Source organism: Parasteatoda tepidariorum, chromosome 7, assembly GCF_982258835.1.
Source record: "Parasteatoda tepidariorum strain Cologne lab strain chromosome 7, Ptep-v5.0, whole genome shotgun sequence".
Lineage (NCBI taxonomy): Eukaryota > Metazoa > Arthropoda > Arachnida > Araneae > Theridiidae > Parasteatoda > Parasteatoda tepidariorum.
In genome coordinates, this window is record NC_141761.1 from 52,730,613 (window position 1) to 52,748,180 (window position 17,568).

Here is a 17,568-nt window from a genome sequence, read left to right on the forward strand (position 1 = left end):
TCTATCTATATATTTCTGAAGCAACTGAAGTTTTTTCAGTCAAGTAATTCTAATAGAGGCGCGTTAATTTATTTAAATATAAAATGTGGAAAAATATTTACGCTAGATGATATCAATTCGATGCAATAACATATAAAAGATTATGCTACGAAAGTCGAAAAAGCTTATTTGCAAAAGAAATAAAATATTTTCTAACAAAAGTCAAAACAACTTTCTTGTAAATATTAAAACAAATATATTAAACAAGACTAGTACTCCTTGAAATAATTAATTCAATGCAACTTTGCTTATTTATTGTTTGGTAAGAAGTTATTCATATTTAATTTTTGAGTGTGTCTTATCTAAAAGATGTTAATTTATTGTTTAGCACTTCAAAGACGTGTTTTTAAAACCATTCTTTCTCCGCAACAATTATGTAACTGTAACCATCAACATTTTTTGTTTAACTTGAGCAGTTATTTTAAAAAATATATTGCAGCGCATTACAAATTTTTTTAATGAGCTCTTAATTTTAGCTGCCGGTTTTTCTCAACTGTTTCAACAGTTAAGTACTAATGACAAGAAGTTTTATTTTTTTCTACCTCACTAAAAACCATTATTTTGCTTTAATTCCTGTAGTTTTAACCTAAATTATAACACAGTGATAAGCTGTAAAATGAGAAAAATTTTGGAAAAAAATTTATGACATTTTTTTTGATGAAATGTAGGTTTTCTCTTTTTGGCTACCGATTTAAATTTAGAAGGTCATGTGAGAAAAATGTTGAATCAATATAACATAAAAGAAACATCTGCAAAGTAGGGTGAATGAATGCATAAACAAATCGTGATCACAAAATACCTTAATTCAACCTCAAAGTAACACAGGTTAGACACAATACACTTTTGATATCATCGATTAAGCTTCTGAGATTAGACGTTGCGAAACAAAATCATTAAAATTGATTTCGAACCACACTCATTTTCAAAGAGTGCAGCGTAAAATGAGAACAAATCTCAAATGTTATTGAAATATCTGTCATGGATTTTTCTGTTTTTTTTTACCCATTGCCAAAATGGGTCTTGCTTTGTGTTTAATGGCGTGCGCACCTTATTTGGATGTCATCACACTTTTCAACTGTGTTCAAGAGTAACAGTAAACAGTGCACATGCGTCGACATTTCAAGCGTTGCTATGGCGACCGCTGCTGTTTAATTTCGTTTTTTACTTTTAATTTTGATATGCATTAAGTTGATGAGTTTATTTTTGAGATATGGGACCAGAGAGATACCGTAAATACTTCTTGAGTTGTGAATAAAAGAGAATTTCATCATTTGAACGATATTTTTGTTTCTTGTTGTTTCAATTAAGAATCAGAAATTCTAACCTACAGCTCAAGCTGGATCGTTTCCACTACTAATTCAGGTGAATATCACAAATAAAGAAGGTCCCAAACTGATTGACACGGTTCTAAAGGTTAGAGTTGAAGCAAGAAAAAAAACGGTACCAACTTACCGAGGCTGAAAAAACTAAAGCCAAAGAACGTAGACGGGAGAAAAATTAGGCAACAACCCTTTTGTCAGTAGGTAACCTGAGATCTAGTTTCCATCGCAATTTTTTTTTTGCTAGATTGTAACTACATAAAATTGCTTACTATTTTTCATTTCGTTCATAAAAACAGCTTTTATTATTTTTTTTGCAAATTGTTTCGGTACACATCTGTGATGTTTTAACAGCATCACTCAAGGAACATAGAAAGGAGAAGTCCAGCTTTTCGAATACGTAACTAACGCAGGGAAGTGTTTGGTGAGGCATGATATACCAGAAAAATATTTTTTAGGGAGGGAAAAATATAGTTTGCCTGAAGCAAGAACTCCCCATGCCATTCGTCTGGACCTGGGGTGGAGACTATGACAACGAGATATAACTATTTCAAGTAGAGATGCGGGGTCTCTGTTAGGCTTCGGCACGGATCGGTGAGAAAAATTGAATCTTTTCTTCGGTCCCTAGAGTGAACAAAAGCTACCCTCCCTGAAATGCGCTATTCTTGTTTCCATAGCAAGAAACAGCCTCAAACTTTGCGTCGGAGGGAGTTCTTACCGTAGACAAATTACACTTAGATTTCACAGAGCATCATATATATTAAGATCCTAAGCATGAGCAGAAGAAGCAAAGTGACAGTCAGGAGGTACGTCACCTGTTGTCGTATAATTCTAGATGTATGGTTGGATACGCTGCCTCCCGTCAATCGCCATTTTATTCTTTCTTTCTATGTCAAAATGTATTAGCAGATTTAATCAGCATGGATGATATAAATGTATTCCCAATAAAATATCTTAATTAATAGTACAGTACTGTTTATTGATAGAGTGAAAATGCAAAACAAACGAACAATAAATAAAAAGAAAAAACTTTTCTTGACTCCAATCCCAGTAGTAGTTGGGGAGACAAGATGGTACAAACCCATTTCGAGAACCTCTGCAGCTGTGCTCCAAAATTTTGCTTTTTCCTTTGTGCACAAAGACCAAACCAAACATTGATTAATGGTTAAAATTATGTTTATAGAAGCTAGTTTTCTTCTACTTAGTATATTTTTTAGCATCGCTGTAACCCATCTGATCGTCACCATAAATATCTAGGGCATCATATTTGTTGAGTATCGAACTTGATCCTCGTTTGTTCCTTATGAGAATGTTTAAATTCATAAGCACGTACGCCAGTATATAGTAGTACACACAGGCCAACATGGCATTAATTCTTTAGCAATTTATCAAATATATGAAACTTTATATTTATCTTTTACTATTTCAATTTGATGCAAATTTCCGCACACGTGCCATCCGACCATCTTTAGCAGACATTGCTTTCTTGTGAACTTTACGGCATGATGGCCTGATACCGTGGACTACATCTCACACGTATTTCCTTTTTTAACTCACATTTTTTTGGGGATATTAATCCATTATCTATGCTTTTGGACGCGGCTTGGGAATATTTAAACGTTTATCTTTTGCACCCTTAAATTATACATAATTGAACATAAATATATTTCTTAAAAGTATAATTCCGAATCTGAGTTAATGCCTTATTATGAAAAACCCTCTGCCCTACTGATGAGGTAAATAGCAAATGACGCACAGTGTGCAAAAAAGTTGAGCACCCGAATAACCTAAAAAAAATTTATGATCAGATTTTCACGCACTAATTGTGAATTTTAATGGTTTGAGAACCTAACCATAAGTAGGCTAATTAATTGCTGCAGATGATATTTTAAGTTGCTAAATAGAATACAAAAACGCTCGTTTTCTGAATAAATATAACTTTCTTTCGATGAATTTGTATTCTTGATCATCAAACTATGAAGATTGAGCCACAATAGTTTAGTCAGAACTCGGAAGATTTTAAGAATATGGACTCAATAGTTCAGTCTGAATGCTGTCGAAAATTCGCATTCCTTAATGTTAAATTCACTTAACGCGTATTTTACCACCGAAGTCGTATTTCCTCAACTATTTTCCTCAAGAACTCTTCGACCAACTGCAGTCAAAGTTTTGATTCTTTAATTTAAAATTAAATAAACTAAAGCAAAGTCAAAATTTTGTATGCCTTACAAAAGTCACTTTTTTGCCATAATTAAAATCTAAATAATAAAAAATATATAAATAAAAAATAATAAAACTAATAATATAATAAAATAATAGTAAACTAAATAATGAAAAATCAATGAATTTTTATAAGGAAGTGATTCTCTTATAACACCGATTAACGATAGCTTTACAATTCATTTAAGGAGTTCAAGATATGAGTTTACTAAGTGAAATTCAATTTTTATAAGAACCATTCATGTTATATTACCGGGATTTGCAAATGTAGGTCTAGGCCGAAAAAACCCGCCAGAGTAATTTTGGGGTGGGCCTTCTTTTAATAAAAAACCTTTCTTCAAAGTGGCTTTTTTTAAATATTTACTGCATTAGATCAATAGGTTTTACTTCAAAACCCCAATAACTATAAATTACTCTCATTAATAAAATTAAATGCATTTAACTTGTTTTGAGAATATACTAACGTGAAACTTAATTTGAATGGAAAGTGAAGTGTCTGCATATCTGAAGAATACATTAGAGGTTGGTCTCGCAAAATTCTACGAAATTTTTTTTTAAATTTATGTTAAATTAATATTATTATGTTTTTATTAATCAAATTTTCCTTACATGTGCTTAGCGTTTGATACGATATTACTTTTGCATTTTTCGATTTAAATTATAGGAATGCAGTGATTTAAATTATAATTAAATCACTTTATGAAAAATTATCTGTTTTTAAGAAATAAAATTATTTGTGTAGCTTGAAAAAGTTGTTGAATTTTCTTAAACAAAATCTAAGATAGAATTTATAAATTAACTCTACATATTACTATTGAACATAAAAAAACTGCTTTTATATATATTTGATACCATCTATGGAACTAATAAATATTAATTTTTTTTATAATAGCAATGAAACTTAATTAAGGCTTAGAATCCTTTTTTTTTAATCGAGGGCCGCAATTTTTTTTATAATTCAAGAAAAAGGTTAAGAAAAAATTTAGAGGGTAAAATGCTGTGAAAAGTGCATTAGAAAACAAATTTTTATATTTAACTATATAAGGAGGCGGCAAATATTAATTTCATTTATAAGGGTATATTTAAAGAATTAATGCTAAAAAATTGAATTAGTGCTTTGTATGAGAATTCACTTCTAAATTTAATTCAGGCATAATAAATCTTTCCGGTTTTCTTAATTAGTCTTTTCATTAGGTTTATTTTAGTACTACTTAAATTCATTCTAATGAATATTTTTGCTAAAAAAAATTAGTGTATGAAAACTGCAATTATAATGAAAAAAATTATATTTGAACCAAGATGTTTCATATATTGACATTTTATAGGCATAACAAATATTAAAAACGTTTTGTTTCTCAATGCATCACAAAATGGTTTAAACAATTTTTCATTATTGTTAGCACATTCCTAAAGACCAGAAAATTGCATGGTAGGGTAGCTTAATAAGCGAATATCTAGATTTCTTTAATCGTCATCAGCATAAAATTAACAAAAAATATAGCCTTATTACTGAAATTATTTTTCTCGAAAAATAAATTGAAATTTTTTATTAAAAACACATTGAAAACTGTGTGTAACGTAACCCTTTAAGCTATTGGGCAGTAAATAATCCATATAAAAAGATTTATGTAATATGGCTTCCAATCAAAATTTGTTTGCAATTAAAATAACGAACAATAACTGTTGTTAGAAATTAACTGAACACAATATTACCAAACAATATGGCAATAAATATTTAAGAATTTCGTAGTAACCAAAATTTAAATGAAAATTAAAAAAACAAAATCATACAACAATGACAACCAAAATAAATGAAAAATGATTAATAGGCTTTGGAACTGAGCCTGTGTTAATGCAGTGCAAAAATTTGGAATCTTCTAATTGAGTGACTAATATTTTATTAAGTAACGATCTGTTTATCGGTAAGAAATAAAAATAATAGCGACGCAATTTAAAACTCCCTAAAATTCACGCAACGGAAAAAGTTACAAATAGATACTAAATTTATTTGTGACTCTCATTCATATTAGAAGCGAATCCAGCAATCTCATCAAGGACTCAGGAATAAAAATTTAAAACATTTCTGAAGAAAAAAACTAATTTTTTTTATTAAAAACCTAATGAAATCTGGGTTTTTGATGAAAAATCCAGGTTTTTTTTTCAAACTCTGGATATTGCTTTGAAAATTGTGAAGTTACCTTGATAGCTTCTCTTAGAAATAATCACTTAATGATTCTTTCATACTTTCTTATATTTGGGACAATGATTTTTGCGTTAATAAAAACGCACTCTCTGGATAAGAAAAAAAAAATAAAAAATAACGGGTGACTATGTTCCTTTTGTTAAATGCTTCTCTGTCTAGCATTTCGATGGCTTTAATGTCCTCCGCTGACTGAGACTTTTGTCGAATGCACTTCGTTTTGCTTGCATGGGTGAAACTATGGTTTGCCTTTGTTAACTACATTATTTCTGTTTTTATCACTGTGTTTTACTTCATTTCCTTTCATTGTACCAAACTGAAATATTAAATACTACAAACAGAATGTTTAATGTAATTACTTACATTTCTCTTAATCTTTTGGTAAACTGAAATGCATTAGGAGTGATTGTATGCAGACCACTACTTTGGATGGTTCTGAAAAGATAAAAGAATTTATGCAATAAAAAGTAAAATTATACTCTAAATTGACACTCAAAATCATTAAATAAAATTTATTGTGTAATATTACCATATTCTTTTTGCTTAGTAATAATATTACCAAATTAAAGTCTTACTCACCTTCCCTTTATTCATTTTTTAAAATATCTCTATATATTTATTTCTCTTACACGGCGACAAAAAAAAAAGCTTCATTACAACTCTCCGAATGGCAACGCTAGAAAATAGACCAATGATCGCCGCTGAAAATGTCACATGCCAAATCTAGCTTAGGTTGCTTAACATATAGCTCTTTTAAAAACGAAAACTGAAATAACCAGAGAGAGCATTCTCACCAAATGTGATCTCTTCCGAAATTCACACTATCAGCTGCGGTAATTTCATACTATTAAGTTAGGCAGAAGTGAGTAGTCTTTGTCGATAGTATTTTAGTATTATAGTATTTTATTTATCTCTATTTTAGTATTTTGTCGAAAGCGCTTTTATTCACGAATTTATATATTACGAATTTATTTGACAATTTTTGATTTATATCACGAATTATACTATAGCACATTTCTGATTAGTTTAACGAATTACATGTCATTTATTTGAATTCAAATTTATTTTAATGACTTAGCATTTACTAAAAAGATGTAATTTGTTTTTTAAAAAAAAGTTGTTATATGGATTTGAATGATTGTTTTAAATTCTTAGAACTTTGTGCATTTGCAATGTACCTAAGTTAGTAGCGAGCAAAGCGAGCTTGGTTTGCGATGCAAACCATATAAGATTGCGTAGCAATTTTTTGGGGTTGGCAAGAGTTAGCGAGGAGAGGGCACAGCCCACTAGTATTCATAATTATCAGTTTTATAAGTAAAAAAATATTTTATTTTTTTTAACCAAGCAATTTAACATTTATTTTAGGAGAAAATGCCTCGTGCTGTAAGTCAAAAAATTATTTCCTTTGAGTTTCAATATTTCTCTTTAGATAAAAGAAGAAAGAGAAAAAGAAATATCACTTTAAGCAGTTGCCAAAAAAATTCGGAGATTAGGTTGTTAATTAATACGGCCGGTTCTATTCTTCGAAAAACAAGTCCAGCACAAATAATTATAATTAACTTCAGCAAAATTAATACAGTTGACAGTTAATTTACATGGACAGCTTCCTTTTTTGAGAGAACAGACCTGTGTTCGGAATTGTAACGAACTATAGCAAAATTAGTAGAGTTGATCGATAATTTGTGCGATTATATATACATTGCTGGACAAAATTAAGAGATGGAAGACATTTTCTCAAATATCTCAAAAAATACTGAATATAAATAAATGAAATTTGGTAAGGTTATAGCTTATTCTCTGATAATAAAGTATGCAAAACAAAAATGAAAGAGCCATTAAGTGGCAAGATCTATTGCCAATAAATCCAATGTAGTCTGAACTTAAGGATAAAAGATGACAATAAAAGTGAGGCTTGTACAGTGTGTGTTGTCTCTAGTATGGTGTATGGTGACCCCTGATAGACAGACAGCATGCACAACGAGTATGCATGCTGCTAATAAGGGAGTTAAGGAGGACTTGTGGAAGACCCTTCTATTCTTCCCCCAGGGCAATTTTTAAATCCAGAATGGTTCTGGGGGAGGTTGGTGCATCGCAATAGCTCTCCCAAGAGCATCCCAAGCATGTTTAATAGAATTCAGGTCAGGGGATTTGGCTGGTCAATCCATTCGTTGAATATCCTCGCTTTCCAGATTCTCATCAACCAAGAGAGCCCTATGTGGTCGCGAATTGTCGTCCATAAAAATGAACTCAGGGCCAACACCGCCCTTGAAAAGACGCACATAGGGTTCTAGGACCTCCTGCCTGTACCTCTGGGCATTCACGGAACCATTGTCAAACGCATGGAGCGGTGTGCGGGTATCTTGCATGTACTAGAAATGTACTATGAAATGCACTAGAAATATTTATCCTGCTGTGAGAGAATAAAAAAACCTTTTACATTTATATGTTTTGTTCATTAGTTAGCAGTGTATAAAGTTTGACAGGTAATATCAGAAAAGTGTCAAACATTCAACTTATTTTTTGCAGCAAAGTCTTCATTGCAATTTAATGGTGCTATTTTATATATATATATATATATATATATATATATATATATATATATATATATATATATATATATATATATATATATATATATATATATATATATATATATATATATATAAGCATTCTAAGCAATAATAATATTTTCTTTCAACAAGAAAGCACTTAAAAGCATTTATAATATGTCTTCAATGAACAGGAAAGCTTTTAAATGTATTTAAAAATAAAACATTTCCATCATTTCTGAGTAAATTAAAATATTTTTATTTTAAACAAATATATTGCAGAAACGAAATATTAAATACTTTTCTAAAAATGTTTGCGATGTGTAGAAAATTAATTGTGGAGATAAATCTTAAAGCGGTAATAGAAATTTAGATAAAAGCGGCTAATTGAACTTGAAACAAACAACATATTTTTATCTCCATTGTTTATTCTCAGATAATAAATTTTGAAATACATTTTAATTATTTTCGACTCAATTTAACGATGTAATTGTGTATATAATTTGTAATACATTTTTTTTATAAATTCTGAATATTATCATGCTTCAAACTAACACGATTTGTGAATTTATTCGGTGAATAATTTCATTTCTATACAGTATAGCATTAAAGCAATTCAGAATACAATGTGAGTGATTACAATGATTAACAGATTAATGGCAATTAACGAAGAATTAAAAAAATAACAATAATTCAATTTTAAAAAGTTTTATTAATAAATTAATCCAAAAAAGAAAGTTATTATAAAAAAGTAACTTAATTATTATAGTAACATATATGATATGAATTAAAAATATTTTTAGCTTTTTGTTTAAAATGTATTTTTCGCGCTACTGATATTTAGATTCGGTATATTTTATTCATAGTATTTTATGCTTTAAAAACTTTACTCCAGCATATGGATCACTCCTATGCGGTTTCGAATAAAAATAAATATCTTAGAAATATGGTGTTCTGAGAAAAAGCAATAAACATGATTTTTTTTCTATATTTGACTTTCGGCTTTAAATATTGAATAGAAATAAACTTGAATAAAGTTTTTTTTAAAAGCTAGGAGATTTTATTTGAAAACTAGATATGTGCCTTCTGGGGAATCTTTGAAGTTTTAATATGAATTATTTTATAATGCAATATTATTAAATAATGCAATTTTAATATAAAAATCTTAGAGCTGTGTTTAAAGAGGAAAGTGATCATTAATTAAATATTGAAGATATTTGATTTTGATGGATTTAAAAAAGAACTAAACTATTTGTAGCATTACAGCTATTGGGATAAAAAATATTGAAGGTTATTTTTTTTCCAACAGTTATTAAGGAAAACTGAAGGAATACCTTAGATAAAGTACAAAACCTTTTAACTTTTACAGTTCCTTAAATTTTCGGAAGGAGAAAAATATTCTGGCAAAATTACTGAACTGTAAGGTAATAATATTACAGGTAAAAAAGAAAAACCGTAATTCTGGTGCTAAAACTAAAATATACGAACAATTTTGGTGGATGACGTTTTCATGCCCCAGGCAATACTGAAAACAGAGCTCTTAATTCAATATTGGAACAGGAATCTGAATTTAAAAGAAAAATAATGACTTATATTTTACCTTGAATTGCCTCTCCGGTGTTCTCTTAATTCTGTATACAATTGATTTTTATATTTTAAATTAGAATTTTTTTACTAGAAAATTATTAACCCTAAATGTTGATTTAAGAAACATGTGAAGAAAATAAATAACAATTAACGATTTCAAGGTTGGAATTCCCTATTTTAATTAAAGAGGATAATCACCTCAACTGTTCTCGAAAAAAATATATCTATTATAATTAAATAAATAATCCCAAGAAACTAAAGAGGTAAGATATTACCTGATTAAAATCTTCATTCGCTTGATTATATATAAATAGCAAATAACAGTCGACATCTTTCAAGCGCTTTGAAAATAGGCTCCCATTTTCAAGACTGGCCAGATGTGAATGAGAAGAAAAAAAAAGTGATTTAAATAAAATCAAAAAACATTTAAAGTTGCCAACGAAAAATGAAAAAAATAAAAGCGTGAAACAAAACTAGAAAAACCAACTGTAGAGGGAAAAAAATGAAAAACAGAACAAGAATAAAACACAGCGTCTGAGAGATGCAAATCAGGGTAAAATGCATTTCCACACTCTATGGAGAGGTGGTGAGGAGCTAATGTGAAAAACAACGAATCAGCATTCTAATTAAAACAAGATTCCAGTGCATCAAGATGAGTTGATGTGACTGGTGTGGAAATAATTTTGGCATCGTCGAAACTGAATTTATTCCCAGGATTCCAACTATGAGCAGCAATTGAGGATATTTAGATTTCTTGATAACGGATATATCTATTGTGTTCTCGAAATCAAAATGTAGTCATACCCGCACTGACAAGGAATGTAGTAAACTTCCCCGCGATTATCAATGCTAATAGAGCAAAGCATAAATTCAATATTGACAATGCCAAGATTATTTGAGCATTGGAATTATTGAGATTATTGATTTACGTGAGCATAATCTTTTATGATATAGAAATATACACCGAAGAGCCATTACATTATGACCACTCTGCTAATAACATGTAGGACCACCTTTAGCCCTCAAAATTGCTAGCACTCGCCGTGGCATTGATTCCACAAGGTGCTGATAGGTAGTCTGAGGCATCTGGTACCAAGCACTCACCAACTGGTCCTGCAATTCCCTCACATTGCGAGGGGGTAGCGTGGCAGCACCAATTTGGTTTTCCAAGTAGGACCACAAATGCTCTATTAGATTAAGGTCAGGTGAATTTGGGGGCCAAGACATGACTTGAAAATCACTGGAATGTTCCTCGAACCAATCCATGACGATTCGACCCTTATGACATGGTGCATTATCCTGTTGGTAAGCACCATCCCCTGCAGGAAAAACTGCTGCCATGAATGGGTAAACCTAGTCTGCAACTTAGCTTACAGACGTCAGGGATTGTTCCATGAGGATTATGGGTCCTAATGTGCCCCATGAAAACATTGTTCCCGGGCGAGAAACCATGAAAACCTGGGCGAGCCCATTGTTATGGATGGAAGGTGGTCATAATGTAATGGCTCTTCGGTGTATAAGCATAAACGTTAAAATTTAATTTTTCGTGCTTTAGCAGCGGCAAGCAGTTCAAAAATCATTTATTTTGCGGTTCCATTTTCGATAGAAGCTAATGCCAAAGAATTTAGTTAGTTTTTTTCTTTTTGTGAGTGTGCCTGTGTAGACCCTTAATAGGTTTTTATAGCTTTTAATTTGCTAAAATAACGTACACCACTTGTAACAGATAGTGAGATATTTATCAAAATTCTTAAACTTATCCGCTTGTTTGGAAAAGTATTTCGTTAAATCATTTTTTACGAATGAATGTTATGAAATCAATCGGAAATATATTATCTTCTCATTTCTTTCTTATAATTGTACGTGTTTCAATAATATTTTAAAAGTATTCTGTATTTAATTTAAGAAATTTTGTTAAAAATTACTTTAAAAAATGAAAAATTGTTGTTGATGACCATCGTAATACAATTCATATGCGTTAATAATTATTTTTATGCATTCATAACCTCATTCTCTGATTGGACCATTTACTAAAATACCCTATAAGCAAATTCAATGCTATTTGCTGCTTATTCGCTGTTAATATATATTTCGCTAATCCACCTGTGATAAAATGTTTTTTAAATCCATACTATTTTTAAAATAACCATTTGAAATAAACTGAAAATGCCTGTATGAAAAACAATTGTATAAACCTTGTACAAAAAAACAATTACAAAAGAACGAAATGTCATCGCAGTAATAGGAAAATATTAAATGATTATTGCTATCAGCTAATTTTTGGTGAAAATTAGATATTCTCTAACCAGAGTAATAGAAGTTTGCAACACTATATATAAAATATATAAAAAAGTTTTTAAAAACATTAAATAAATAAAAATTATAACAATAATAAATGTTTAGACAAATCAGATGAATTAAGAAGTTATCGATACCGCTATTAGCAAATATTCGTAGAGAAAAAGTCACGCTTTGGACTATCGTAAAGAGATTGTTCCCAGTAGAACATTGAAGTCAAGCATCCCTGGCTTCGGTCATTGAGCAGGTGGGTGACCACTTTGATGCCAACCTTTCTAGGAATCATATGTGCCATGTACTGGTTCTCGTTAAACTGTTCTTTCGTAAAAACCTCGACTTCGCAAAGTTGGGGAGGAATCAAAATTGTAATGGAATGTCTTCGAATTTACCACACCGTTGCCAATAATCAATTGAGCAGCTCTGGTGCGACGTCAATAAATCAGTACTACTTGTAAAGAAAAATAAATCTTACTTTAGTTTTCTAGAAAATCTTTAAATAATTATTTAAAATATATATCGAAGAACAAAATATGAAAAATATTTTAAGATGAATAGATGCTTCTTGTTGTCAACAAAGTTTACTAAGATCATAGCAATTATATAATCTTTACTAAATATCTCGGATATTAACTTTTCCGTTTTGTTTCTAATAAGCCCCCTCAAAAAGTCCGATGAAATTTGGATGGAAAATTTAAATTAAAATTACATTTTGAGACAAAATAAGAGTATTTTCTAGATAAAATATTAAAATTTATATCAACAAATTAACATTATATTAAAAGTGCATTTGACACAAAAGGTATATGTACAGTACGTAAAAAAATATCACAAAGAATAACTTTCGTTCTAATAATCGGGTTTTCGCGTACTAAATGTGAATCCTAATGGATCCTGGGGGTGACCTCAAATATGCTAATTATTTAGTGCTATCTATTAATTAAATTACGAAGTCGGACACAAACTTACTTTCTCTGAATGAACATATATATATATATATATATATATATATATATATATATATATATATATATATATATATATATATATATATATATATATATATATATATATATATATATATATATATATATATATATATATATATATATATATATTACGTATTTTTCTGTTAAAATGTTTCAACTGTTTTTATTTAATAAAAGTGTCGAGAAAAAAAATTATTATTTTCATTTTTCAAAAACTAATTTATCAGCAATGAGGAAATATTTAAATAGGGAGATTAATATTTAAATGTGATTAACGTACAAGGAATTTCACTTACGTACTTGTAGCGTAAAATTCAATTCAAATTTTTTTTCGCTAATAGCCGATTGCTAACCTTTTTCTTCAATTTCAAAATATGATGTTTCTTTTTAAGTCGTGTGAAAATTTATTCGAAATTCATTCAAGAGATTTGATTAAAAATTTTATTGAATAGGAAACGTTTTATTCAGCGAATGTGGAATTTTATGAAAGCATGTTTCTGACTGAATGTGATTATACATTAACTACTTTTTAATTTTATTTTTTAGTTTGTTCTCTTAATAATTGATGTGATTTCAATAATTGAAACAATTCCAATAATATGCTTACGTGTGCTTAAATTCGTAATAATTTATTTATCACTTTCTTTATATATATCTTATGATTATTTATATGGATACGTAGCTATTTTTAAGTATCTTAAAATTTCTCAACATGCTATTATATCGTCCTTATTTTAAAATAAATTCTTTAATTACCTGGTAGCGTGTAGTCTGCGGAACTTTTTTACCAACTGTATAATTATATTTTAACATTTCTCAAGTTTTATTTCTTACGTTACCATGTAGATTATTTTTTCAATAACATACAAATCAATTTTCTAGTACTTTAATTTAGATTTTACTTTAAAGTAAGAGTTCGTTTTTAAATTATTGTCAGGCTTTTAACAAAAGAAAGCTTAGAATTATTGCTAGCTAGATGAGAATAAAATTTGGTTAAGAAATTGAAATCATTCGGCTGCTTTAAAACTATTTGATGCAAAACAGCTATTTCAAAAAAAAAAAAAAAAAACGGAATGCAAATTATTGTTTCTTATTTATTTAAATATTGAAAAGTAAATGCATATCTGTGCACATCGAAAAAATATAACAGCTTGCTTTGATCTTTAAATGAAAAACAATTTTGGACCTACAATTCTGACGTTCAGACTTATTCCCGCCATATAACATTAAGAAAATTTCACTTTCAAAAAAGATAATGTTGAAAAAAATTTCTTAAAAAAGTTTTTAATATTATTTCTCAACCTTAGCCCAATTTACAAATTATGGTTATATCATAAAAATTTTTGATATGCCTTATTGCCAAACATTCTTTCAATCATTGGGATAAATTCAATCTTGATAATGCCAAGATTCTCACTACGCCTGCCATATCAGCTCATCTTAATACTCGGGAATCTTGTTTTATTTATATAAATGCTTTCTTCCTTGTTAATCTTAGTTTGACACCAATGCTCCATGAGGCGGGAAAATCTATTTCGTTAGCCTATGCGGTTTTTCCAGTTTTGCTTTGGTTTATCTTTTTTATTTAATTCTAGGATACTGTAGATTTTCTAGTTTTATTTCCCACTTTAATTTATGTTTTCTCGTTGGATACTTCACATTTTCTGTTCCAAATCCCTTTTTTTCCTCCAATCTGGCGAGTCTTAAGAATGGGCGTTTATTTTTGAGCGCTTAAAGCGCGACGACTCTTATTAAAATCTTCGTATTTTTTTAAGCCAATGAAGTTCTTACCATCAAGTATAGTGTGTTATATTTGGATCCTTCTTGATCATTTTTTGATTCAGAATCTTATGCTGAAAGAGCCACACACTAGTATATTATTATTTTAACAGGGTACAGACTGTATATACAACATTTAGAAAACCACGGCATCCATATTGAAATAATTAAGTAAACGTTAACTTTAAAATTAAAGTTTCAAAACTTAATGTTTTGTAACCAGATGTTTCGATTTATTGAAATTGATTTTTCATTGCTGCGATTAATATAAGCGTAATAAAATATATATTTTTTAAGATTTGCTGCCTCTATTACAGCATCTTAAGGACCTTACGATTACTTTTTAAAAGAAGACTATCGTATCAGATATATGTATGTAGTGATGTCACGAATAGTCAAATAAGTTTCTAACAATAGTAATAAAGCAAAAAAACTATAGAAGCAATATTTGGTGATAAATATATTGTAAATTGATGAACACGTTAAGCAACATTTCACGGAGAATTTATGAAACTACGTTTCAGACTGTATAAAAGCATCAGGATGCTATTCGTAATTTATCTTTATCTAAAGAAAACCACGCAACTCACATACTTGCTAGAATGAAACGATTTTTAAAAAATAAATCATACAATATTCATGAACACACATCTTTCAATCTTTTTAACATTTTACGTAACATTCACTATTTTTTTTCAATTATAAAGAAAAAAAATCGTGAATTATATAAAACCTTCTGAATATGCATTAAAAACGTTTTCAGATATTCTACATTTTGACGAGATCTTTTTCTTGATTTACCCTACAACTCTGAATATAATTTAAATAACTGACATAAATTGGGTTTTAACATACAATTTAAAAATTTAAATATTTAAGAAAGTTAAAGACAACTTAAGAAAATACAAATAATTCCGTATAAAAAGCTTATGCGTCAAAATACTAAAAACTTGAAAATTTATTAATAATTTATAAATTGATTTAAATTTTATTTTCAAAGGAGTTGGGAAAAAAAGCAATCTTTGCTTTTGGGCAGGAATCAACCAAAAAAAAATCTGTTTTCTAGAAACTTCAAGATATATTTCTATTTACTACTTAAATATAAATAGTAAAAAACTTTTCCGACAGGAGTTAACAGGAAAACGATGATTAATATTGCTTCAGTTTTATTTCATTTTTTTTTTATCTTAGTTGCTTAGCAACGTAAAAACACTAAGTATTTCTCTTTTTTCGATCATGAAGTTAGATTATGGTTACATTAAATTTCTTTTCCTGCTATGGCAATAGCTCTTGACCTTTTTTTGGGAGGAAGCTAAATTTAAGTAGCTTTCCAGTACCCCAATTTTTGAATCAAATGCTTTGAAATTTCGTCTACCCTCAAATTTGAAAGTCAGGAATCGAAATATGCAAAAAAATATGCTTTTTGTTTGACTTCGTAACTTAATAGCTATAACTAATTAATTGGCATGTTTGATGTCATCCCCTGGAACCATTCAGATTGACACTTAGTTTGCAAAAATCCGAACATTAGAACGAAAATTCCTCTGGGTGATAGCTTTTTTTTAATATTTTGATCACTGTACAGTGCCCAAAAACAAAAACACTTTCACAAATGATTGATGATCTGATTTAAACGCTCTGGAACTCATTCTTAATGGTTCGAGAGAGTGACCATAAACATGATAAATAGTAAATGCATGCCGATGATATTTTAAGTTACAAACTCAAACACAAAATCATAGACACAGACTGACACATAGAGAATTTTAAACCATAAAGCAAGTTAATCTAAGAATATATGATAAAGAAAACAACCTATAAATATGTTTTTTGAACACACAATATTTTATTTTATATTATAAGCGTAGTTGAACAGCCGACCCAAAATGACAACTTGGGTCGGCAAAACAGTAAGTAGTTGACAACTACAAGTGTTCAACTCCGTAGCCTTGTAATTTTGAACCCAATCCAGAAGACAAGGGAACTCCTCGATCAAGTATTGAGAGAAATTTGCCTTCGTGAAGGACTTTTTAATGGAACTAACCCGCATTTGCATTACATGGGAGAAACCACGAAAACCTTCCACAGTTAGCTTGAAGACAAGGATTCTCTAGCCCATTATCCGTCCACCAATGAAGATATTTTACGTCAGCACTATGAGCCGGGTGCGGAATTTGTATCGCCCAGCTATCGATCCTGTTTCACTTCATTGGGAGACAAGAACTCTATCTCCTAAAATACTCACGCGGGTTTTTTAAAGAAATATAATTAAACACAGTGAAAAAATTTTTAAAATTGTCTATATTTTAAATTCAGAAAAGAAAAAATAAATATTTGAAAAATAACTTTATACTATATAGGATAGTAATTTATGTGTGTAATTTATGTAGGATAATAATTTATTATGTAATTAATTTCAACTTAAAATTTCAAGACTAAATATCAAATTTTTGATACATTTAATTTTTGTACATAATTTTTAAACATTATTTTAGCAGATTTAATTACTTTTTAAATATTTATTTTCCTCGAAAAATTAAATCATGAAATCGAAAAAGTGAAAAAAATAAACTCAATAATTCCATACAAACAAA

The 17,568-nt window shown here is 29.2% G+C and overlaps 1 protein-coding gene across 1 annotated transcript in view; it reads right to left on the reverse strand.

Annotated features, from left to right (window-relative positions):
• The window catches only part of LOC122271468 (NT-3 growth factor receptor-like), a 180,310-nt gene that overhangs the window by 57,746 nt on the left and 104,996 nt on the right, over positions 1-17,568 (reverse strand). Inside the window, exon 3 of the mRNA XM_071183472.2 lies at positions 6,142-6,213. Within this exon, the coding sequence (XP_071039573.2) occupies positions 6,142-6,213 (72 nt within the window). The remainder of the gene's footprint in view (positions 1-6,141; positions 6,214-17,568) is intronic.